Genomic DNA, 25,137 nt, shown 5'->3' on the forward strand with positions numbered 1-25,137 from the left:
ACTCCCATTACAATCTTTAATAACACAAGCAAAACAAACACTATCACCCGAATCAAGATAACTAGTATCACAATTAATCTTAAAAGTACCAATGGATGGGAGATTCCAAAAACCATTTAGAGCAGAGAAAAACGACATACTTTGTAATTCAAAAATATTCTTAAGCTTCTTTTCTAAAGTTAATGCCAGACAAATCACTTTTTTCGGAAGCCAAGTTTCATGAGGATTAAAGATGTCATTATTTTTAAATTAGATTAATAAAATATAATAACATTATAAATTTAATGATCATTATTTCTGTTTTTATTTATAAATTTTCTTATTTTAATTTTTTGTAAATATATATTAGTAATATAAAAATTGGGGTGTCTAACAAATTGTAAGGATCATACTTAAAGGATATTATAAAAAAAATCTTATAAAAATATCAATTAAGAGTAATTTTAATGTATAGAAATCGTTATCAATGAGTTATAGTTCAAATAGTATAGTTTCTCCATACTCACTTAAGAAGTTTCGGATTCGAGACTTCTTATCTTTGATAAAAAAACATATATAAAAGATGTTGATTTTTTATTTTTTATTTTTAACCATTGTCTTTATAATATTCTTGAACCAAATCTTTTATTTAAAATATTAGTGTGAAAAGATTATTTTTTTTTAGTTGTATGTACATTAAGATATATTTTAATATATTTATTTTTAATAAAGATGGAGATATTTCATTCAACATAGACGACTAAATCTTTATAGTGGTCCCCTCCAAATTCGGCTCGTGCACCAATTTAGTTCTTGAGATTCTAATTGTACTATTTTTATCCTCGACATTGCGCTCCGGACTATATACTGGTCCTTCACTCGAATTCCGGCGTAAGTAAGCAACGAGTTTGCTGATGTGGCACAGCCACTGCCACCTAGAATCTACTAAACGACGCATTTTCATGGGTGAAACGTTTTGAAACAAAAACGTTGCCGTTTTGCTCCCAGTAGAATGAAATGGTTGCTTGGGTGAAGGGTTGGTCACTTGATACATCTTCTTCCTAATTTCTTCATAATTTCAACACTTACTCTCTTCCTCCATAGCTGGAGACAATGGCGATAGCTTAAGGCACTGCTGCTTGATTGCTGATTTCTACCATTTGTTGCGCTAGAGTTGGAGGAAGTTTCGTGGGAAGTCATTGAAGCAAAGCATGAAAAACCGTTTAAGCTATCTTGATGGTCAGTTTTTTTTTTCAAAAAATTTTTTTTGGCTCATTTTTCATTCTTCCGACGAGAGGTTGTTTAAGTTTGCCTTATCATTTGCATTAAGATTTTGTTGGAAATGATATGTTGTTAGGGTTTTTGTTGTTGGTATGTTTGAACTACTACTGGATGTTCTGTTTCTTTTGAATAGAACAGGGACTATCTCTGATTGTGCAGTGTATGTTTGTTATTTATTGATTTTGGGTTGCATGCGTTTTAAATTATTTTCTTCTTTTGTTATGTTTCAGATGGACGCCGAAGTGTTAGATATAATGTTTCATCATGGAAAAATTTTAAGAATGATAATGATGGAAGGTGGACATATTATCTTGACAATAAGCACTGTTTAGGTGATCTTGATGTGGACAGGTTGGATGTATTCTATCTGAGAAACTACTTCAAAGAGTTAGGGTGTGAGGGGATGAAGGAAGTTTGGTAGCAAGTGCCAGGAAGGAGCCTGGAAGTGGGGTTAGGCATTTAAACTCTGATAATGAGCTGAGAGAGATGTGTTCTCATGGTAGAAAAAATAACTGTGTTATTGATTTCTACATCGAACATGAAATTTCAGAACCTGAGATACTACAAGGGCAGGATGTTGTTGTGCACCTTGATGACCAAGTGAGAAATTTTAGAGAGCAAGCAAAGTCAAATGCTACGACTGTGCCAAACCCTTTTCTGAAAACTACTACCGAGAAGCAACCTCCGTTGAGTTTGAGCATAGTAACCAATACTCCCTAAGCTAAAGAAACAGTACCAAGGAAGATCAATTTCAATTTGAAACTGAAGCCTAAGCCTAAGACAGTTCCCAAACCCACACCCACATAAGACAAAGTGACAAAGACCAGGAGATACTGTTTGAGATCTTCGACCCCAAGGCTTCATGGAAAGCTTTTTCAAAAACAAAGGTAGATGGAGGTGATGATGTAATGCTATCCTCTGACTCAAACTCTCATGACAGCTATAAGAGTGCTGAGGACGAGGCGTATAAGCCCGTATCGCTGGAAGATAGTTCAGGTGAATCGGGCATTGGAGACAAAATCCCTTTGTCCAAGAAAAAAGTAAGAAAATACAATGCGAGAAAGAAGGTTTAGCAGGAGAGTGGAAAGGAAAAAAGGAAGGCTAAGGTTTGTGTTGATGATGATGCATTTGTGCAGGACATTTCCGATGAAGATGTTAATATTGAATTTGTTGGTGGTGGCAGAACTGATAATTATGATGCCTATGATCCGGGTTTAGATTCGGATAGTGCAAATTCATGGTACTCTTTGGAGATGAAAACCCCACTGAATTCAGAGGATGAGCTAGATGTAGAGGACGATTTGAAGGAAGTTTTTCCCGTGTTTAGGCATGGTGCTAGGTTCAGAGAATTGCATTTTGAAGTAATCATGAAGTTCAACACTAAGTGGGATTTCAAAGAGGCAGTGAGGGAGTTTAGTATACAAGAAGGAAGACGGATGAGGTTCAGGAAGAACGGTAGCAAAAGGGTAAGGGCAGTATGTAAGGTGAATGAATGCAAGTGGGTAGTTACGCTTCGAGGGACCACGAGGATAGTTGTTGGCAAGTTAAGGCATTCCTGAATTATCACACCTGTCCAGGGGAGGATAGGAACAGGGCAGCAAATAGAAACTGGGTTGCAGGTAAGTTGGTAAAAAAAGTTAAGAAAATATCCCAATTTCAGGAACAGCAAGGCTACAACATTTTTCAATACGAAATATGATTTGTCACTTAATAGGAATTCAATATTGCGTGCACTCTCTGATGCTAGGAATGTAGTTTATGGGGATGCAAAGGAACAATATGCCATGGTGAGAGATTATGGTGAGACTGTTGAAGACCAATCCTGGCTCCACAGTTCAGATATGCACAAAGCCACTATCTAATGGTGACGTAATTTTTTAGAGGATGTACATCTGTTTGAGTGGGTGCAAGGATGGTTTCAGGGCTGGTTGTCGTCCATTAATTAGACCTGATGATGCCTTCTTGAAGACTGTATTCAGGGGGCAAATTCTATCTTCTGTTGGACAAGATGCTAATTGTGGAAGTGGAGAACAAGAAAAACTGAAAGTGGTTCCTAGAGTTGCTACATGAAGATCTTGGAGACTACAAGACTCATGGATGAAACTTCATCTCTGATATGCAAAAGGTAGTACTCTATTTGTCTATCATCACCTCTCTGATCTTAGATATATATAGTGTAAACTGTGTTCTTATTTGTTGCACTTTATTGGAACATCATTGGTAGAACAGTGAATGATTACTATAAACTATAATACTTGCTAAATGGTTTAATTTAGATAGACACTGAATGGTTTAATTTAGATATACGCTGCTTAACTACAAGTACTATTATGGTGAACGTGGTGTAAAGTTAGGAACTATTACGGTGAATGATTATTAAACTTAGGGACTATTATGGTGAACGATTCATAAAGTAAGGGTCTAATATGGTGAATGATTATTGTTGTTGAATATATGTACGTCTATAACATGATCTATGTTGTCTTTAGGGATTACCACCTGCTGTGAAAGAGGTGATGCCTGACGCGGGTCACCGTTTCTGTGTGTGGTATTTATGACGAAATTTTAACAAGCAGTGGAAGGACTTGGAGTTGAGGGGTTTACTATGAGAGTGCACACGAGCAACTACCTTTCAAGAGTTTAAGGTATTGATACTGTGATTCAAAGTGTGTCAAAAGTTAAAGTGTCTCTTAGCTAGTTAGTCTTATTATATGTGTTCTGCTTGGTCCTTATTTTATGGTTATGCAAAATCCAATTCTGCTTAATGTTAATATCTCTAAGTTATTGTAATTCAAGAGAACTAAATTCAACATTTTAGCTTCACAAGGAATACATAGATAGGATCAAGAGGCTGAACGAGGATGCATGGGCATATCTTAACAAGTGGCCTAGAGAGGCATGGATGAGGTTACAGTTCAGACACAACCCGAAACTGGACTCCATTTGCAACAATGCATGTGAGGTATTCAATTAAAAGATCAAGGAAGTAAGGGGAAAGCCAATAATTTATCTTCTAGAAGAGGTGAGGATGTTCGTCATGAGGACTATAGCTAAGAACAAGGTAAAATTGGATAGCCATTTGGAGTTGTTACCACCAGTAATTAACAGTAGGCTTGAGAAGGTAAGGAAGGAGTCCAAAAACTGGCATGCTATCTGGGCTGGAGATACTGGCTATGAGAAGTTTTAGGTTCATGGGAACCCTACCAACCATGTGGTTGACTTGGAAAAAAGACTGTGTACCTACCAATTTTGGATGTCGACGGGTTATTAATTTTCCAACCCACTTTATCAAACGTTTCATGATTTGTTGCATATTAATGTTGTCTTATACAATGTTGTATTTTTTAATGTCTTGCAATGATAATTTGTAGGGATTCCATGCGTTCATGATTGTGTAGCACTTGCTAGAGTGAACAAGCACCTAGAGAAATTTTACCACAAATTGATAACCATAGAGTCTTACAAAGAAACATACAAGTACGACATTAATCTTCTACTTGGCCAACCTTTCTGGGAACAAAGTCAGTCTAACATGCCATCGGCCCCACCAATCAAGAGAAAGCCGGAAACCTTCAAACAAAGAGGAGGAAGGATACAGATGAAGGCACCAGTTCTAACAAAAAATTTAAGCCAAGTTCAACCATGAAAAGACAGTTAAGACAATTCACCTGCAAGTATTGTCTGCAAAAGGGTCATGCCAAGAGAGGGTGTAAAAATAAGAGGGCTTTTGATGCTGCTCAAGCTACAGCTGATGTTGCTGCAGCTGCAAAGGCTGCCGAAGCTGCTAAAGATCCTAAGAATGCTACTACTCAGGCCACTGCAACCGCTACTATTGTTGCAACCTCAGATGTCACTGCCACTGCTACTACATCCACAGCTACTGCTACTGCTACTGCTACTGGTACAGCTACTGCTACTGCTACAAATAATATCCTTGCGACAAGTACTGCTGTTCCAACTAGTCAAGCTTCAGAGAATGATCTGTCACAGCCAAATTGTTCTGAACCAGAAGACTCAAAAAGTTTAATAATAATTTTTCACTTAGCTTTTTTATTCATTCTTCACTAACAACTCTAAAAAAGGTTTAGGTTCTTTGGTAATGGCTGATGAATTTGGGTTTTTCTTTCTTGTATGTCTTTTGTGTAGTTAACTGAATCAACTGCTAAACCGGCCGCAAGACCTGCAAAATTACCCTCTAGAAGAAGATCACTACCTTCAACACCCTCTGCAGCAGTGGATCCAATGAAGGGAGCAAGTTCAGCCACTGCCTCACGCTTCCCAAATTTTCTGAAGTTTGTACCCACTTCTGGATTTAAGCACCCACGGAAGAAGTGAAACTTAAGACTAGGATATTAGTTTAGCGAACTGTTCATCTTTTGTTTAAGAAAAAGAAACTGTGACTGTGACTATGCTCATTATAAGCATACTTTGTTCATTTTGTTAAGTTTAGCCAAGTATGTCATATTACTTGTTTTTGTCAAATACTTATGACTGTATTGTATAAAAACTATGAATGCTCTTAATTATTAGATTAAGTAATCTTATGGATGGTTTGATTCAACCTTGCCCTTAATTATTAACTTGTATCGTCTGTTCATTTTACATGATATTATATTAATAACAGAACATTCATTAATCAAAATAACAATTTTCGTTCATTCATTATATTACATAATGTTACATTGCCATGTTCCCAACTCTTTAACACCATCATTCCTACAGAAACAATAACTACTAACAACCCAAAACCAAGAACTTGAATCATGAATTTTAGATTTTTAAATTCTGTTTCTATTTTGCCCAGCCGCCATGTAAAGTTCATTTTCATTTTACCATCATCATCTCCTGGAACAGCTTTTTTAGTCAGCTCCTCTTGCACACAATCTGCCCAAACGAATAACCCACACCATTTTTTTCACTTGTCTGCGAACAACCCTCTGCAAATTAATGTCACAACCATAAAAAAATTAAATTACAAAGAAGTTACCTTCACTCACATTATAGTTTGAACAACCAAAGAAAGACTTGTTAGGATGTGTCTCTGTCACTGACCACCTAAGCATAGGGCGACAACCACAGCCGCACCACTCCCAAACCCGCCCATGCCTGCTTCGCATTGTGCTTCTTGTCCAGTTCTCTGTCGATGAAGACCGGTTCGAGCTTCCTGCAACGTGGCTCCCAGTTCCTCTCATGGAGGACAACTATTGATGTAGACAAGAGATGAAGAACGAGACATCGATGGAGAGAACCAGAATAAGAGGAAGCAGATGAAGCTTTAAGGTGGGACAGAGACCAAATTAAAAAATTATTAAACACAATCCATGTCATCTATCCATAATGAGATCCTAGATGACAGTGGATGTGCCATATCAGCAAGCCCGTTACTGACTCACGCCGGAATTCGAGTGAAAAACAAATATGTAACCCGGAGCGTAATCTTAAGGACAAGAATAGTGCAATTGAAATCTAATGGGCTAAATTGGTGCACGAGGCAAATCTGAAGGACCACTTCGGAGATTTAGTCCAACATAGACAATGTCTACAAGAAAAACCTTTTAGTTTTTTCTTATAAAAAAAAAAAAAAGCAAAACATTAACAATATACATGGACAATTTTTTACATAAGTTAATTTTTTGGGTAGAACTAATCATCTGCTTTAGAACTAAGCGTCCGAACATAACGCCACAAAATTAAAAACGTTTCACTACTAGAAAAGTTGCTCTTTTTCGAAAACTCAATCAAAATCGGTTGCACAATAAATGACAAAATAGTTCCTTCTGAATTATGTTGACCTTAATAAACTTTTATCTAAAAGTAAGGAAACCATTAAAAACTATTCAGAATTCAACTTTTAAATAACAAATTAAAACAGAAAAAAAAGCTCCAAAATCGAAGCTCTCAACTCTCAAACATTCTAATTAAGAGTAACTGAACCAAGACTATAAATATCATTGAGTTGGTTCTTTTTTTTTTATGCATTCATTGGGTTAGTTCTACACCCATCTTATTCCCACATAAACCCCCTGTATCTTCTAATTACTTTGATTCCAAGAGAAAGGTTTCCAAAATCTTACCTGTAATTTGTCCAAGTCATAGAAGGGTTTTCGGATCTCAAACATGCAATTTACATCCATAGAAGGTAACATCAACAAATAAATTAAATAGCAAAATGCATTAAGAAAAATATAGATAGGAAAAGTTAAAAATAAGAATGGTGTTTTCCTTACTCCAATGTAAGAGTTAATTAATAATATAGTAAGTAAACAAAGAAACAAAAAACAAAAGGAAGGAATAGAGCAAAGAAAGGATGCCTCAAAAGAGAACAAAAAATGTTCTTCCTCCTTCCCTTATCTCCATTGCTTGCTTTGCAGTACTTTGTTGCCGCGCTTTACATTTGCTTCAAACTCAAGTTAAGTTCGCAGCCTACCCTTTTACCTTTGATAAGCTTTTCCTCTCTCACTCTCTCTCTCTCTCTCTATATAGCCTGCAGATACGCCTGACTTCATTGGCTTTCCACAGTTTTGTCATTGCTATCTTGCTCTGTCTCTACAGCTTTCTCTTCTTCAGTTCCATTCACATGCCCATTGCACTCTTGCCTCTGCACTTTCCCTTTCGGTGAAGTTGTGTTGTTATGATTAGAATTCCCATTTTCCTTTTCATGAGTGGTCGGAGTTTCCGAACCTGGGTTCACTTCGGTCAAAGCACCAAGTACTTGTGGAGGAGGATTACCTGACCCGGGTGGAGGGAGGAAGACTCCTGTGCCAGGCGCAGGGATTCGAGGAGTGGGATGCCTTGGAGGGGCTGCTGTCCATCCTGTGGAAGCTGGTGCGATTGGTACCGGTGCAGGAAATGGCATGGCAGGGACAACTGGAGCAGCCACAAACAGCGGCTGCATACCATTTGGTGGCGGAATTTGCGGACGGATGGGTGGAGCTGGCAGAACTCCAGTTGTCTGGCCTGCAGGATAATGCTTAGGACCTACATGATGACGCATGTGGTTAGGGGATCGGCTTGGCGGTGGACCCCAATGAGAAGATACTGCTGGCGAAGCAAGACGCTGGGCATCCGAAGGGGGGGACCTTCGCGGTTGGGACTTGATGAAAGTAACAAGGATGCGTTGTTTACGGAAAGAAGGAATAGCATGTTTGGCAAAATCAGTGCATTTCCCTTGCATAGCCAGAAATGACCTATAGCAAAGTATTAAATCACGTTTCAATGTGTCAAATCTTAATAAAGGAAGATAAAATTTGGAGCAAGTAAACATTGAATCAAGTCGCCTAAATGATTTCCTCTCATCTCTGACACTCACATATTGAATCTGCACCCAATTATACTGCAAGAGCCAAATCTCACACTAAATAACAATTAAAATCAGGCCAGCAAGCCCTAATCATCTCTAATAATTTAACAGACAAACCATTAACTTCCACGGAACTGAATCACAAAGGTTCTACAGAAAGCTCATTCAGTAAAGAGGAGGACTCCTTGTAATAAACAGTTGGCAGGCTTCTAATTGTAAATCAAGCAATCACAAAACAAATCTGCCACTGACAAAACAAAACAAAAAAAGAGAGAATCTGAGAAAGGCAATGAACTAAATCTATCTACAATGGACTGAACAAAGTCTAAAGTATTAACCATAGCCTATACAACCGATAAAGTTTATAGTATAGCCTGTATAGGCAATTCTCATTTGAAATAGCACAACCTGATTGGCTTCTTAAGGCTCACGATGAAACTCTTCACAAAAACTATGACATTAAATTGCAAATACCATAGGCATTATCATACAAACAGACAAGGATAAGAAATATTACCCAGGGGAAAGAGAAAGCTTGAGAGTGCCCCTATAATCCCCAGGATGATCCGTGGTGATCACTCTCCCAAAAGTGATTTCACATTCTGTCAGGAAGAGAACATGAACGGGCCTTCCAAACCAGTGCGGCCAATTGTAGGGCTGTGAATGATCACCCTATAAACAGTAGCAATACCAGGTTATCTTAGCAAACCTGACGCCAATATAAAACCCAGAAAAAAAGAAAATGGAACAGTGCGTGAATCAACCTCATTAAAGAAATCCACAACACAAGCATCAGGCTTCACAGTCATAACTTGTGAGGCAACCATCCGCTCAATAATTTCTCGAAACAAGGAAGGGATAGGTTCTACATTCTTTTCTGCCAGATTCAATTTGTGGAACTTAATCAATCATTTATTACAAGTGAGGTAAAAGAAAAATATCATGGCTGAAAATAAGAAAGATGAGTATACTATAAGAATGATTAGTATAAAAAAAAAATTCGTTATAACATGCCTCTTGAGGCTCCGGTCATATTCTCTCCTTCTAGAGGTGCATCAACAACAGGAACACCCAACTGAATCATCTCCCTTCCATGCCCTTTCATGGGCCTCCTCGAAACCACAAATGTCTGACTCCCTGCTTGTGAAAAATATTTAGCAATATTCAATACCACAAACATTTAAAAAATAATAAAAAATTTTCCTTAATTAATCTGCACAATATGTATCAAAAGCTCAAAGTTATCAGTTTGAGCACCAAACAATATGCAAATCTCAAGATAAGACCCACTAATAGTATTGTATTCCTTTTTTTCCCTTTCTCTCTTAATCTGAGTTGTCCTTGGTGAATTTTATTTCCAAATTCATATGTTTTATAATGTCTTATCATGCCTCTATAATATATTTTTACAATAATTACTCATGTACTACTCTACATTTTTTAGATACCAAGCAAAAGTGACAGGAGCTATTTTTACTTCATTGCTCATGAATATTCAACTACCAAGATGAAACATACAGGAAAATGGTATACAAGTCAATTGCCCCTTAAGAAGACTCTAACTTGAAGAAAATGGGCTTTGAGCATTCCATGTATTGTATGCAATTGTCATCGATCATGGAAAATAAAAGGTAGTGAAGAATCCTCTATGCGTGAATATAGAGCATAGTTAGTTCAATTACCTTGAAATTGTCCTCTTTTTCCCGAAATCCTTAGATCATTGACCAGTGAAACAAGTTTTGAAACTTCAGTGCCATCAAATAACTCTTCATACAACTTTAGTCCATCAGCCACATTCACCTACAATTGAAAAATTAAAATGGCAGACCTTAGAAATAGAATATAAAAGACAAAAGTTAGGGGAAAATTATGAGAAGGTATGCACATATCCAAATAATTGAAAAAATATTAAAGGATCCTACCATCGTCCCATCAAACATTTCATTGCCAACAAAAGTTTTTGCTAATGTTGAAAGACTTTGACTCTGATTCTGATTTTGGATAGAAAGTGACTCATTCCCTGAAAACATAATGGACAACAACTAATTTAAAAATTAAATGGAATCAAAACATTAAACAAAACTTTGACAGTGTACTATGTTCATAAGCTGACTCTGGTCCTATAAACGTCAGTGACGTGACAATATTCTTGTCTGTTCTTATGCAAGCAGGGAATCAAGTGCACACATTTATTTTATTTAGCACACAAAATTACAGGTAAAATGGATGCAATTGAAAGAGACACAACAGCACAAAGTCTGAGCTTTATTTTCTCAGTTCCTCAAATTTATGCACAAATTTAGCATAATTTTAACAGGTTGCTTTACTACACAAGTAAATTCACACTTTATTTTGGGTAAAAGATACATTCTTCACTTAAAAAAGTGATGCTAGACACACATAAATAACAAGGGTATAAAATTTGCAAAGACAATTTTTTCTACTTAACTGATGGTAGAAACTACAGAGAAGCACGTGGGAGAAACCAGAAGTGAAAAGTAATTAAGTGAGATAAAAGTTTGACATCTAGTTAATGAACAAAAAAGAAAATTAGCAACAAAATGTGAAGCTTGGTAACCTTCATATAATGATGTGAAAGTTAGCAGTTCCTCCGTATAAGGATTTGGGGTTTAGGCTAAAATCTCCTACATTTATATATGAAGGTGTAGGGTTTGGGGTTAGCAACAACCCCCTATACTGCCATGAACACACACACACACAGACTCACACTTAAATCACAATCAACAAAAAGGAAACCTTTAAAATTTGATGCAAGTCCGTCATTTACGACCCCAGCTTCAGAATCCGAATTTGGCAGGGATCCTTGTGAGCTCCCTGAGCCCTTCAAGTTGCCCTCTGTCTGATTCTTTGCTATAGCATCTGCTAAAGCAATCAAGGGAGCAAAAAGTTATAGACTGCATAAAAATAGAATTTATCCGTATAAGCTCTTATAAAAAATCCTATTTAAACATTAAACTATCTGTACACCAAAAAAGAGAGAGAAAAAAAAAAGTATTGCTATCATTATCAAACATAAACTTTATTCCATTGTTAACTTATCCTCCATTACATTGTCATTGATTAAGCAATGGGGGCAGAGTATCACAAGGAACAACCAAAAGGAATAGACACCTTCAATGTTAACATTCAATACCTAGTATTGAAATTTTAGACAGAAACAAATGAGCGTTCCATTAATTTGCATTTCAGTATCCAATATACAAAGCTACATCTCACTAATACCTAGCCTCATAGTAATGTCTATTAAAAATATCTCCCTAACTTCCCACATACCCAAGTTGATTGTTAACACATGCACAATTGATCTGATTATTTCCACCACTGAACTAACTAAAAAATAGCCCAAAACAGAGCTGACACATCTACTACGTATATATAACAGCATGGGACTATCTCAAGGGCCAAACACGTGCACTGAAAGAAGCAAAAGTGAATAAAACTACTTATTTCTAATCACAGTGATGTGATCGAGTATTCAATATTATGTGGCGTCAAGTTAATTAGTTTGCCAGGATTCACCAATGTCTTTATCATTACATGTTTCAAACAAGAGACCTTGGCAATGTTGTTATTGTTGGATTATAATGAATATAAACGGCTGCAATAGCATTATTCACTCAAATATCAAATTCATCATGGTTTATCATAATAGACAATGACCGATTGATCCGCCATTTACCTTTCTTCTCCTCAGTGGATGCTAAACTCTTATCATCTATCTTTCCAACCTTACCAGCAGATTTAAGTTCTTCACCCTTTTCAGTTAATGGAGTCCCTTTCTCGGGGGATCCGGTAATTGCGCTATTTGCCTCATGACTATAAGACTCTACACTAGCATTAAAACTTTCCTTTGCAGACTCAAACCTCTGCCCTTGCCTGTACCCTGGACCAGATTTCCTAACTTCCTTTGCACCCACTTTAACCGGCTCCACATACCTCTGCTGCCTCCTCCACGCCACTTGCTGCAGCGCATAAACCACTTCAGAGACCGAAAAGTATTGCTGCATAAGCAGCACCTGATTCCAATTACACCTCCTTTGCTGAATGGCACCAACGACCATATCATACTCTCCAGGGTCACCAACTATACGTAAATGGTGACAAAGGGAGTCTATGATCGCATTGGCAGCTGCGAATTCGCTTCGCAGCCAGCCAATAAGGCTATCCCTCTCATCAACAAACCATTGCTGGCGGTAGTGGATCTCACCGCCAGCACTGCCACTGCCGGCACCGGCACCACCACCACCACCACTAGGAAACTGCATTTTGTCCTGTGCTACCACATTTCCCGATGGCATTGCCATGAGAACTCAATATCAACAATACACTACTACCAAATATAGAGCATAACCCTCACACAAACTAGATCTAGGTAAAAAAATAAAAAATAAAATAAACAATCAGTTTTTATCGCACAAAAAAAGCGCAATTCAAGAGGACCCCACTAAATAAAATGCAGAATTCAGAACGAAGAAAGCGAAAAGCAGCAAACTTGGTTAGAAACAAGACCGCCCCAACAATTATTATTCAGGTGAAAAAAAGGATTAAAAGAATTGAATTTCGGAAAATGGGTTTTGTTGTGGAAATCTACAAGATCGGCGTGGCAACAAAAAATGTTAAATTAGAGAGATCTATCAATGGAGGGAATTGAGAGTGAGGGAGTTTGTTGAGTTAGAGTGACGCAAAGGGAAGAGCTTGAAGATGAAGATCTAGGGTTAAATGTAGAATTTTGGAATTACGGGGAATGGCTTATTCAGCACGCATGTGTATGTGTATTGTTACTATGTATGTGTATGTATGTATGGTCCTAAATGGTGGCTCACACATTCACAAGTCACAACTCAAAACAACAAACAACACACACTTTCTCTCTCTCTTATTTCTATTTCTAATTTTTGTTTGTTGGTATTTTGCATCTGAGACTCTGGTGGTGGTGCTGAATTTGGATTTTGGGGAGAATATTCTGGAAGAAAACGTGGGGATTTTCGTCATTTGAGGGTAGAGGGGCAAAACTGGAAAACAGATTTTGTGTGTTACTGCTTTCTTTTCTTCTATTTTACAATCTGCTCGCTGTGTTGAATTCAGACACAAATTCGTTATATACTTTTGTTTAGTTTGTATTTTTCTTGCTCAAATATGTCGTTTCAATTTTGTCTCTCTCTTCGGTCATGGATTGACCTTTCATGTGTTTGGTAACTCTGAATAACATATTTTGTTCCTTAAGCAAGGTACACTTTTCTTTCTTTCTTTTTATTTGACAGTTTTTTAACCAATAAGTCCTCCATAATTTTAATATTGTTGCGAAATAAATAAATAAGTGGAAATAAACATAAAATAAAAAATATAAATAGAACAACTTAGTATTAATATTTGCTAATATTATTATTTTAATATAATAGAGATAATTTATATATATTTATTAATATATATAACAGCGTATATGTAAAAGAGAGAGAAATGTCTATGTAATGTTAGATGTCTTGCCTCTATTTAGACGCATATTACACTCATATTTTCAAACTTCTTATTCATTTTTGAGAATTTGAATCGCCCATAATAAATGGACATCCACATATTTATTTTTATCACAACAGTCCCTTTTAGATGTCCACTTAGGATTATACCTTATTAAAATCTTACTAAAGAAAAATCCAATGAAAAAAAACTTTAATAAAAGAAAAAAGAGTACAATATCCTTTAAGATGAGAACTGTCTCGTTAAAAATCTTGTCAAGAAAAATCCAATAGAAAAAAAACTTGACTAAGGAAAAAAGAGTCAACATCCCCCTCTTGTCGACATTATTTAATATCTCAAAATCAGCGTATCCCAATCTGATGTACCAATCTTTTAAAGGAGGATTTTAGAAGTAATTTTGTAAATAAATTTGTCAGATTATCACTTGAGCGGATCTGTTGGATATCAATTGTTCCTTGATTTTGAAGATCATGAGTGAAGAAGAATTTAGGAGAAATATGCTTTGTTCTATCACTTTTGATGCATCCACCCTTAAGTTGAGTAATGCATGATGTATTATCTTTAAACAGAATAGTTGGAGCTATTTTATGATCAATCAGTCCATATGATGACAGAATATATTGGATTAAACTCCTAAGCAAAAAACACTCGCGACTTGCTTCATGTATCGCCAGTATTTCAGCATGATTAGAGGAGGTTGCTGCTATCATCTGTTTCGTGGACCTCCATGATATAGCTGTATCACCATATGTGAATAGATATTCTGTTTGAGATCTTCCTTTGTGTGGATCAGACAAGTATCCTACATTTGCATAGTCGACTAATTGTGACTTGGATTCATATGGATAAAACACCCATATCAACTATTCCATGAAGATATCGAAAGATTTGTTTGATTTCATTCCAATGTCCTTTGGTTGGAGAGAAACTATACCTTGTTAGTAAATCCACAGCAAATGATATGTCAGGTCGTGTATTATTAGCAAGATACATCAGTATTCCAATGGCACTGAAATATGGTACTTCAGGACCAACGATATCTTTATTTTCTTCTTTAGGACAAAGTTTATCTTTTTTTCACATCTAAATACCTTATGATCATTGGGGTACTTAATGAATGTGACTTATCCATATAAAATCTCTTCAAGATTTTTTTGTATATATTGTTTGATGAATAAAGATCCCATTTTTTGTATGCTCGATCTGCAGGCTGAGACAAAAGTTAGTCTTTCCAAGATCGTTCATCTCAAACTCTTCTTTTAGAGCTTTTATAATTGTTGGAATATTTTCTAGGATTCCAATGATATTTAAATCATCAACGTATACAGCAATTATAATGAATCTAAATGCAGATTTCTTTATAAAAACACATGGGCAGATATCATTATTCTTGAATCCGTTTTTGGCTAAATATTCAGTAAGACAATCATACCATATTCATCCATATTACTTTAAACCATATAAAGATCTTTGCAATTTGATTGAGTATAACATCTGCGAATATTCATTGGATGGTTTATATATCTTTAATTTTTCAGAAATTTTCATATAGATATCACGATCTAATTATCCGTATAAATAAGTTATCAACATAACCATTAGATGTAAATGTAGTTTATGATATGCGGATAAACTGACCAAATAGCGCAATGTTATTGTATTTACTACAGGGAATATGTTTTTTCATAATCAATACCAGACCTTTGTGAAAAATCTTATGCCACAAGTCGAGTTTTGTAGCGTACAACTTTATTTTTTTTTCATTTCATTTTCTCACAAATACCCATCTGTATCTATCAGGTTTTACATCTTTTGGTGTACGGACTATAGGTCTAAAAATTTCACGCTTTGCAAGTGAGTCTAACTCAGCCTTCATGGCCTCTTCCCATTTCGGCCAATCAGTCCTTTGTCGATATTTATCGACTATTCTTGGCTCAAGATCCTACTTTCCTGCATGATGTGTAATGTCACATTATATGCAAATATTTCATTGACAATTATTTTATTTTGGTTTCATTTTTTCCTGTAAAGACATAATTTATTGAGATTTGATCATTTTCATAATTTTCAGAATTTTCAAGTACCTGAACGTCTTCTAATATTAAAATTATATCAGAATTTTGGACAACTGCAAGTGTCTTTACTATGTCTTTATCCTTTTAAACAGAAATAGTATTTACCTCTATTCTTTTTCGAGGATTTTTGTCTTTGGAACCAACAGGTCTATCGCACTAGGAAGTTTATGGGTACTTTGACCACCATAAAATTTGATGGTTCTCATACTATGCATGAGCATGTCATTGAAATGACAAATATTGCAGCAAGACTTAAATCATTGGGAATGAAAGTGGATGAAAATTTTCTTGTGCAGTTTATTTTAAACTCTTTACCGTCTGAGTATGGTCCTTTCTAAATGAACTATAATACCTTGAAGGATAAATAGAATGTGCATGAGTTGCATAGTATGTTAGTTCAAGAGGAAACCAGACTTAAGAATCAAGGAAATCATTCCATTCATTACCTGAACCATCAAGGAGTTGGAAAGAAAACTAGAAAGAAGCATGGAAAGGGAAAGGGAAAGGGAAAGGGACTATTAAAGACTGTTGAGTCCTCTTCTAAAATTCAGAAGAAAGATAAATGTCATTTCTGCAAAAAACCTGGACACTTCCAAAATGATTGTCCAAAAAAGAAGGTTTGGTTTGAAAAGAAAGGTAATAAGCTTAATTATGCTTATGTATGTATTGAATCAAACTTAGTTGAAGTTCCTCGTAATACATGTGGATTGATTCTGGAGGTACAACTCATATTTCTAAATCGATGCAGGAATTCCTTACAACCCGAACTATAAGGCCAAATGAAAAGTTTGTCTACATAGGAAATAAAGATAAAGCTCCAGTAGAAGCTGTTGGGACTTGTCGATTGATTCTCGACACTGGACATCATTTAGATTTGCTAGATATTTTTTATGTACCAAGTATTTCTAGGAATTTAGTTTCTTTATCTAAACTTGATGTTGCTGGATACTCTTTTAATTTTGGTAATAGTTGTTTTAGTTTGTTTAAGCACAACTATATGACAGGATCTGACATATTTTCTGATAGTTTATATAAATTTAATCTTGATGATTTATATGCTGAATCATTTATGACTTTGCATCATAAAGTTGGCACTAAACGTGGTTTAGTGAATGAACGTTCTGCTTATTTTTGGCATAAACGTTTAGGTCACATTTTCAAAGAATGAATGGACAGGTTGATAAAGAATGGCATCCTTCCAAATTTGGATTTCACTGATCTCAATATTTGTGTAGATTGTATTAAAGAAAAGTAAACAAAACACACAAAAAAAGGAGCCACAAGAAGTACCCAACTTCTTGAAATTATACACACTGACATATGTGGATCCTTTGATGTAAACTCTTTCAATAAAGAAAAATATTTTATCACCTTTATTGATGATTATTCATGTTATGGTTATGTCTATCTACTTTATGATAAATCTCAAGCAGTTAATGCTTTAGAAATGTATATAAATGAAGTAGAAAGACAATTGGACAAAAAGGTAAAAATCGTTAGATCTGATAGAGGTGGTGAATATTATGGAAGATACGACAAAAGAGGAAAAAATCCAGGTCCATTTGCTAACTTCCTTGAAAAACGTGGTATATGTGCTCAATACACTATGTCAGGTACACCTCAACAAAATGGTGTATCAGAAATGTGAAACCGTACTTTAATAGAAATGGTTAGGACAATGATGAGTAATGCATCTTTACCTATATCATTGTGGATGTATGCTTTAAAAACTACTATGTATTTATTAAATAAGGTTCCTAGTAAGACAGTTCCTAAAACTCCTTTTTGAGTTATGGACTGGGAGAAAACCTAGTTTAAGACATCTACATATTTGGGGATATCAAGCAGAAATAAGAGTTTATAATCCGCAAGAAAAGAAACTGGATGTAAGAACACTCAGTGGATATTTCATTGGTTATCCAGAAAAAATCAAAGGGATATAGATTTTATTGTCCTACTCATAGTACAAAAATAATTAAAACTAGAAATGCACGGTTCATTGAAGATGGTGAGACCAGTAGAAGTACAGCTTCACAAAATGTGAAGATTAAAGAAGTAAAAATTCAAGTTCCTTCAACTTGTACTTCCACTTCTAGAGTTGTTATTCCAAATGTTATTGAGCCTAATCATAATCAACAGGAACAACAAATTATTGTTCCTGTTGTTGTTAGACTAAATAACAATCAAGAGGAACAAGAACTTATTAATTTCATGGTTAATGAGAAGCCGATAATAGAACAGTCACAAGAAATTGCATTAAGAAGGTCTCAAAAAGAAAGAAGATCTGCTATTTCTGATGACTATATGGTGTATTTACAAGAATCAGAAAATGACTTGAGTGTTGCTAATGATCTGGTTTCTTTCTCACAAGCCACTAATTGTGATAATGCTGATAAATGGTTAGAGGCCATGAAAGATGAGCTTAAATCAATGGAACAAAATAAAGTATGGGACCTTGTAGAATTACCTAAAGGATGCAAGAGAATTGGGTGTAAATGGGTCTTTAAGACTAAGCGTGATTCTCATGGCAACCTTGAACGTTACAAGGCTCGTATTGTTGTCAAAGGTTTTACTAAAAAAGATGGCGTTGATTACAAAGAGACTTTTTCACCAGTTTCTGGAAAAGACTCTTTAAGAATTATCTTGGCTTTGGTGGCTCATTATGACTTAGAGTTACATCAAATGGATGTAAAAACCGCCTTTCTTAATGGAGATTTAGAGGAAGATGTTTATATGGATCAACCAACAGGGATTTTGGTGGAAGGGAAAGAACAAATGGTATGTAAACTTAAGAAATCACTCTATGGACTTAAAAAAGCATCCCGCCAATCGTTTATCAAATTTAATGATACCATTCTATCCTTTGGATTTAAGGAAAATACCGTTCATCGGTGTATATACTTGAAGGTCAGTGGGAGTAAATTCATTATTTTAGTTCTATATGTTGATGATATTTTGCTTGCACCTAATGATCTTGGTCTTTTAAGCGAGACTAAGAAATATCTCTCTAATAACTTTGAAATGAAAGATATGGGTGAGGCAAGTTATGTGATTGGAATAGAAAAATTTCAAGATAGATCACAAAAACTATTAGAATTATCTCAGAAATTATATATTAATAAAGTATTAGAGAGATTTAGAATGGCACAATGCTCAGCATCACCCGTTCCAATTCAAAAAGGGGACAAGTTTAGTCTAATGCAATGTCCAAAGAATAATTTGGAACGAAAATAGATGGAAGGAATTCCATATGCATCTGTTGTTGGGAGTTTGATGTATGCTTAAACTTGCACAAGGCCAGATATCAGCTTTGCAGTTGGTATGCTTGGCAGATACCAAAGTAACCCAGGATTGGATCGTCATTGAAAAGCTACAAAGAAAGTTTTAAAGTATCTTCAAGGGACAAAAGAACACATGCTTACTTATAGGAGATCTAATCACCTTGAAGTGATTGGATATTCAGATTCAGATGTTACCGGTTGCGTAGATACAAGAAAATCTACTTTTGGTTATTTGTATCTCTTAGCTGGAGGAGCAATATCATGGAAGAGTGCGAAGCAGTCAGTAATTGCTACTTCTACAATGAAAGCTGAATTTGTGGCATGCTTTGAGGCCATGGTTCAAGCTAAGTAGTTTCGGAACTTCTTTTCAAGGCTTGAAATTGTTGACAGTATTGCTAGGCCGCTGAAAATTTATTGTGATAACTCTGCAGTAGTTTTTTTTTCTAAAAACGACAAGTATTCCAAATGTGTTAAGCATATGGAATTGAAATACTTTGCCGTTAAAGAAGAAGTTCAGAAACAAAGAGTATCAATAGAGCACATTAGCACCAATATTATGGTTGCTGATCCTTTGACCAAAGAGTTATTGCCCAAAACATTTACTAGCCATGTTGAAAGGATGGGTATTATGAGTTTATACGATCAATGTATGTTTAATAAAATTTGTGTTGTATGAATATTGACATTTTGAGCTCAAAAGAATTAATGTTTCTGTATTACCTGATTTTCAATTTGTTGTATACATAATAGAATTAGAATAATTAGGTATTGTCTTACAATGAAGACATTATTGTTGGACTAATTATGTTATATACTTCCTAATTATGGCTCATGTTAAGAATGTGGCTAATTTTGTAGTACATAGAAGGGATTATGTCGATTAGGCGACGTACAACCGCTATAACTCATGTTAGTTTTATTCTTATCATGATAAATTAAGCTATGCAAGTAATTACTTAGAAATGCTCATCATAATTAATATTTTATTAAACCATCAATTGAAATAACGACACATGAGCCAAATGGGAGAAGGTAAGAAATTATATTATTATATGATGTCTCATATGTGTGATGTGTCTTATTTTATTGGTTTAATAAATATTTAATTAAAATAATAAAATAAAAGAAGTTACATTATTATTTTAAAATGTAACCAAATTGATGAAAGTTGATTTTTATGGGAAAAAAAAATAGAATTTAATCCTCTCTTTCTACCTATGAAGTTTTTCTTCTTCACTAACCATCAATAACTTAATTGAAGAAAGAATTAAGAAGACAAAGAAATAGACAAAGTAAATTCTTTATAATATTATTATCATTATGGATTAAGGTTAGTAATTATTCTCATTTTATTTGTGATAGTCATAAATTTCAAGATCTTTCATGTGAATGATAATTTTATAATGTATATTAGAAATTATATTAAGTCTAACATAAATAATTGTACTACTTCTTTAGGAGAATTATTTCAAAAGTGCAATCCTAACTTTTTTTGAGCGCCAGATAATTCACAAATTTATTGCATTGTCTATAAATTAAAAAAAAATCCAATTTCTAGACTTCCATCTAAAAAATAACCAACAATTTATTAATTTATTTTATGATAATATTTTTATTTAATTATTTTATAATAAAATTTATTAAAATTTTTTATCTAAGGTACATATTAAAAATTTAATTAAAAATGATGAACGAATCAATGTGTTTGATAAGAGTAATTTTTGAGAACTTCTAATAAATAAAAATTAATATTCAATCTAAAATTTTTTTTAGGATCAATTTAAGTATTTATTCAAAAAAAACTTTAAATTTATTAAAAAGTGTTGAGTTTAATTTTGACACATTGACAATGTAAAATATTTTATTTTATACAGTCATATAATTATATTGTTTTTCTGGATGATTATTCACTTAATCAATAAAAATAATAATTATTTTTAATGATATAACGTTATACGATTAGATACACGTATAAAATTATTTTACACTAATAGTATATTAAAATTAAATTCAAAAGCATTTTCCTAAATACGACAAGAAACTTGAAAAGAATTTTTAATGTTATAATAAGTCAACAAAACAATAACATATCTGAAGAATTTAGCTTCTTCAGATATGTGTAAGAGATGTAACAAGGCGCAGAAGACTATGGAGCATTGCCTTAGAGACTGTGAGCGATCAAAGACAATCTGGTATATGTTGGATCCGAATATCCTGAACTCGACGGCTGGTACTGCTCTTGAAGAGTGGTTTCGAAAGGCTTTGGCTAACAATGAGGCGTCCTTTGGTGCAGGGCTTTGGTGGGTATGGAGACATAGGTGCAATGACATATTCAACACTGACAACCCTTGGACAGACCATAAGGTTGTTGCCTTGGCCAGAATTAACGCCAAGGACTTACAGGTTTACAGGAATCGAAGCAATGCCTTTAGGTCTCTCCGAAATTGCCTGTGTTGGGAACCACCGGTAGGCAATAGTTTTAAAGTTAATTGTGATGCAAGCTTGTATATGGATTCAAATTTAGCGGGATTTGGGTGTATTATTAGAGATTCTAAGGGAGATTGGATCTCGGGCTGCTCTGGAAGCATTCCCCCTTGGTCTATAATCAGATGTGAATTATTTGCTGCTTGGAGGGGGCTGGTTTTAGCTTGGGATTGCGGTTTGAGGGATATTATATGTGAAACAGATTGCCTTGATATTCTGCCCATCATGCATGAGCTTACAAGTGGGTATCCATCTGAAGTAACAGATTTGGTTCACAAGATTCATGAGCTTTTATCTCGTCCTTGGCTTGTTCATGTTGAATGGGTATTCCGAGAAGCAAATAGAGCTGCGGATTGGATGGCTAAATATGGTGCCAAGAGTAACTCTAATCATGTTATTTGGTCTGAGCCTGGTGTTGATCTCCAACGAATCATCTGCTCGGATTTAGAATAGTTTTTGCTTTGTTTCTTTCCTTGTTTAGTCACCAAAAAAACAAACTCTAAATTTATGTACTTAATTTTTGAGGCATAATAATGTCACTTTTATTTTTAATAATACTATTTCACACATAATTTACTTACATTATACATTTATATAAATTTATAAAAAAATAAAAATTACATTATCAAAATTAAAATAATAATATTCATTTTCTTACTTAAACAATTAAGTAACAGTGGCAAGTAGATACAATTCTGAGACTTATATACATTTTGCATATTTTTATTCTAAAAGTCACAGATATCAGTTTTCCAAATGTTAATCCATATTCAGTCACCAAAAAAAAAATGTTAATCCATATTCGTGCAATGTTTCTACTACCAACCATGAATATGGAATGTTGCCTCGTTTGATGCCACATTGACTTTCTTTCCGCTCCGTGTATAAATACATATGTTTTAAAAGATAGCTTTCGAATATATTAGGTAATAAATCGATTTGCTTTAACGGTTTCATTTATATATTAAGTAACATGATTCAATTCACAAAGGAAAAATTTAAAGGACCTAAATTTTTTGACATATTTAAATTAGCCTGCTAAGGTGCGTTCACTAGGGGTGAAACGGGGCCAAACAATTTGACTGAGATTCGTGATTCAGTTTGTTTTAGATTCGGTTTGTTTAATTCGTTTTATTAAATAAGTTAAATTTAAAAGTCTATTAATTAAAAAGATCAGGTTATAGGTTTTAGAAAGGTTTAAGTATAATTTTGGTTCCTAAGGTATAAGTCAAATTTTTTTTGTTTCAAATCTTTTTTGGTATACAAAATCGTTCATAATGTTTAACTTGGTTTTAAAATCATCCTTACCTTAGGAACCAAAATTGTACGGAGGTGGCGGCGGAAGCGAAGGCAGGGGTGGATCGTAAGCAGCTTCTTCTTCTTCCTTTTCTCTTTCGCATGAGCAGAAACACTATTTTTTCTTATTTCTTTCTTTTTTTATTTTATAATATTTTTGTTATGCGTAATTTGGTCCAAAATTTTAATATTTAAGTAAAAATGACGATTTTAAAACTTAGTTTTAAACCTTAGGGATGATTTTGTATGCAAAAAAAGGTTGGAGACGAAAAAAAATTTCGATCTATATCTTAGTGATCAAAATCGTACTTAACCCTTTTAAAAAGTAGCCTATAAACTGTAAACTGTAAACTAAGAAACTGTAAATTGGCTTAAACTGAGAAAAAAGGAGGCAGTAATAATCAAGCTTGACTTCCAAAAAGCATATGATAGAGTCAAATGGAGCTTTGTGGACATTGTATTGCAAAAGATGGGGTTTGGCAACAGATGGAGATCGTGGGTTATGGAGTGTGTGACCACAGCATCTATGTCGGTTCTGATAAATGGGTCGCCGTCCAAGCCGTTCAAAATGGAAAGAGGTTTGAGACAAGGTGACACACTTTCTCCTTTCTTATTCGTACTGGTTGTGGATGTACTACATCGAATGGTGGGAGAGGCAGTCAGGAATGGACGTATATTACCATTGTTGATAGGGAGAGATAGTATAGCGCTGTCACACATGCAGTTTGCTGATGACACAATTATGTTTTGCCCACCAGAGGAGGAAACTATTAGGAATTATAAGCGACTATTGAGATGCTTTGAGTTAATGTCAGGGCTCAGTATTAATTTTGACAAGTCGAGCTTGATTCCGATAAATTGCGACGGTCAGTGGATCTAGAGTATGTGCCAGTTGTTGGGTTGTAAGGTTGATTTACTTCCAGTCAAATACCTGGGTATTCCCTTAGGTGCAAATCCAAGGTTGTGAAGACCTGGAAGCCTATAATAGACAAAGTGGAGGAGAAGCTCAGTCTGTGAAAAGTTAAAATACTCAATAAAGCTGGAAAGTTGGTGCTGATTAAAGCAGTTTTAAATAGTCTGCCAGAGTACTATTTGAGTTTGTTCAAGATGCTGAGAGCTGTTGATGAGAAATTGATTTCACTACAAAGAAGGTTCTTGTGGAGCAAGGAGGATGGTAGTAATGGAATGACATTAGTAAGATGGGAAGTGGTACAGGCCCCTAAAAAACTATGCGGTTTGGGAGTTGGAGATGCTATGCTTCGTAACACAACTATGTTGTTTAAGTGGTGGTGGCGGTTTGCAAAGGAAGATTGCCCGTTGTGAAAGAAAGTGGTTTGTTCTTGCTATAATCTGAATCCTAATGAGCTACTGTTAACTCAACTTCTACCTTCTAGAGGAGGCCCGTAGAAGGATATATGCCAGTTATAAATAATGAATAACCGTATCAGGGAGAAGATGGTTACAGGCTTATCCATGGAGATTGGTGATATGCGGCGTACTCAGTTCTGGGAGGATATATGGTTGCTTTGTGGGTCTCTAAAAGATCGGTTCCCCCGGCTTTTCTTTGTTTCAAATCATTGTGGATCTGTTATAGGGGATTGTGGGTTCTGGGACGGGTTAGAGTGGATTTCGAACTTCCAATGGAGGAGAAAGCTCTTTCAATGGGAGTTGGGACTACTGGGTCAATTACATGAGGCATTGAGACCTGTGAAACTAGTAATTAACAGAGAGGATAGGGTGGTATGAAAATATGATAAACTAGGAGTTTATTCAACTAACTCATTTGTTCAGGTTTTGCAGGAGGAGATACTCCCAGAGGAGGTTACAAGTTATAGCTACACAAAGACTATTTGGAAGGGGTTAGTTCCACCAAGAGTGGAGCTGTTTGCTTGGTTTGTCCTGATAGGTATGGTGAATACAAAAGAACGGTTAAGCCGGCTTGGGA

The 25,137-nt window shown here is 35.1% G+C and overlaps 3 protein-coding genes and 1 pseudogene across 4 annotated transcripts; 3 read left to right on the top strand and 1 right to left on the bottom strand.

Moving 5' to 3' along the window:
* The first annotated feature begins 1,490 nt into the window (after positions 1–1,490).
* Positions 1,491–4,906, top strand: LOC148572718 (uncharacterized; annotated as a pseudogene).
* Positions 4,907–7,459: 2,553 nt separating this feature from the next.
* LOC107632083 (hydroxyproline-rich glycoprotein family protein) lies at positions 7,460–13,655 on the bottom strand. Of its 2 annotated transcripts, none has more exons than XM_016335721.3 (8): positions 12,261–13,655; positions 11,318–11,440; positions 10,483–10,580; positions 10,243–10,360; positions 9,575–9,697; positions 9,325–9,437; positions 9,078–9,232; positions 7,460–8,447 (listed from the first exon to the last, which is right to left on the bottom strand). In XM_016335721.3, the coding sequence occupies exons 1-8, from the start codon at positions 12,883–12,885 to the stop codon at positions 7,763–7,765; spliced, it is 2,040 nt and encodes a 679-aa protein (XP_016191207.1). In that variant the 5' UTR covers positions 12,886–13,655; the 3' UTR covers positions 7,460–7,762. The 2 variants fall into 2 exon arrangements, with proteins under 2 accessions (XP_016191207.1, XP_016191206.1); XM_016335720.3 differs by having other exon boundaries at positions 11,318–11,443; positions 12,261–13,459.
* A 7,872-nt stretch (positions 13,656–21,527) lies between these two features.
* On the top strand, positions 21,528–23,263 carry LOC148572719 (uncharacterized). Its single transcript, XM_088507715.1, has 2 exons — positions 21,528–21,878; positions 23,210–23,263. The coding sequence occupies exons 1-2, from the start codon at positions 21,528–21,530 to the stop codon at positions 23,261–23,263; spliced, it is 405 nt and encodes a 134-aa protein (XP_088363841.1).
* Positions 23,264–23,661: 398 nt separating this feature from the next.
* On the top strand, positions 23,662–24,515 carry LOC148572720 (uncharacterized). The gene is made up of 2 exons (XM_088507716.1): positions 23,662–24,058; positions 24,259–24,515. The coding sequence occupies exons 1-2, from the start codon at positions 23,662–23,664 to the stop codon at positions 24,513–24,515; spliced, it is 654 nt and encodes a 217-aa protein (XP_088363842.1).
* The last annotated feature ends 622 nt before the right edge of the window (positions 24,516–25,137 follow it).

The sequence above is a fragment of the Arachis ipaensis genome, chromosome B3, assembly GCF_059453495.1.
Source record: "Arachis ipaensis isolate K30076 ecotype BB chromosome B3, ASM5945349v1, whole genome shotgun sequence".
Classification (NCBI taxonomy): domain Eukaryota; kingdom Viridiplantae; phylum Streptophyta; class Magnoliopsida; order Fabales; family Fabaceae; genus Arachis; species Arachis ipaensis.

Bases quoted from the DNA above. Each gene is read 5' to 3' on its own strand.
- LOC107632083 (XM_016335720.3), bottom strand. From the start codon at position 12,885: ATGGCAATGCCATCGGGAAATGTGGTAGCACAGGACAAAATGCAGTTT. The intron at 9,438-9,574 runs GCATGTTATAAC...TGAATCTGGCAG, and splicing joins TATGACCGGAGCCTCAAGAG to AAAAGAATGTAGAACCTATC. The intron at 9,233-9,324 runs GTTGATTCACGC...TACTGTTTATAG, and splicing joins TTGTGGATTTCTTTAATGAG to GGTGATCATTCACAGCCCTA.
- LOC148572719 (XM_088507715.1), top strand. From the start codon at position 21,528: ATGTGTAAGAGATGTAACAAGGCGCAGAAGACTATGGAGCATTGCCTT. The intron at 21,879-23,209 runs GTAGGCAATAGT...TCCTTACCTTAG, and splicing joins GCCTGTGTTGGGAACCACCG to GAACCAAAATTGTACGGAGG.
- LOC148572720 (XM_088507716.1), top strand. From the start codon at position 23,662: ATGGGGTTTGGCAACAGATGGAGATCGTGGGTTATGGAGTGTGTGACC. The intron at 24,059-24,258 runs GTCAGTGGATCT...TGATTAAAGCAG, and splicing joins GATTCCGATAAATTGCGACG to TTTTAAATAGTCTGCCAGAG.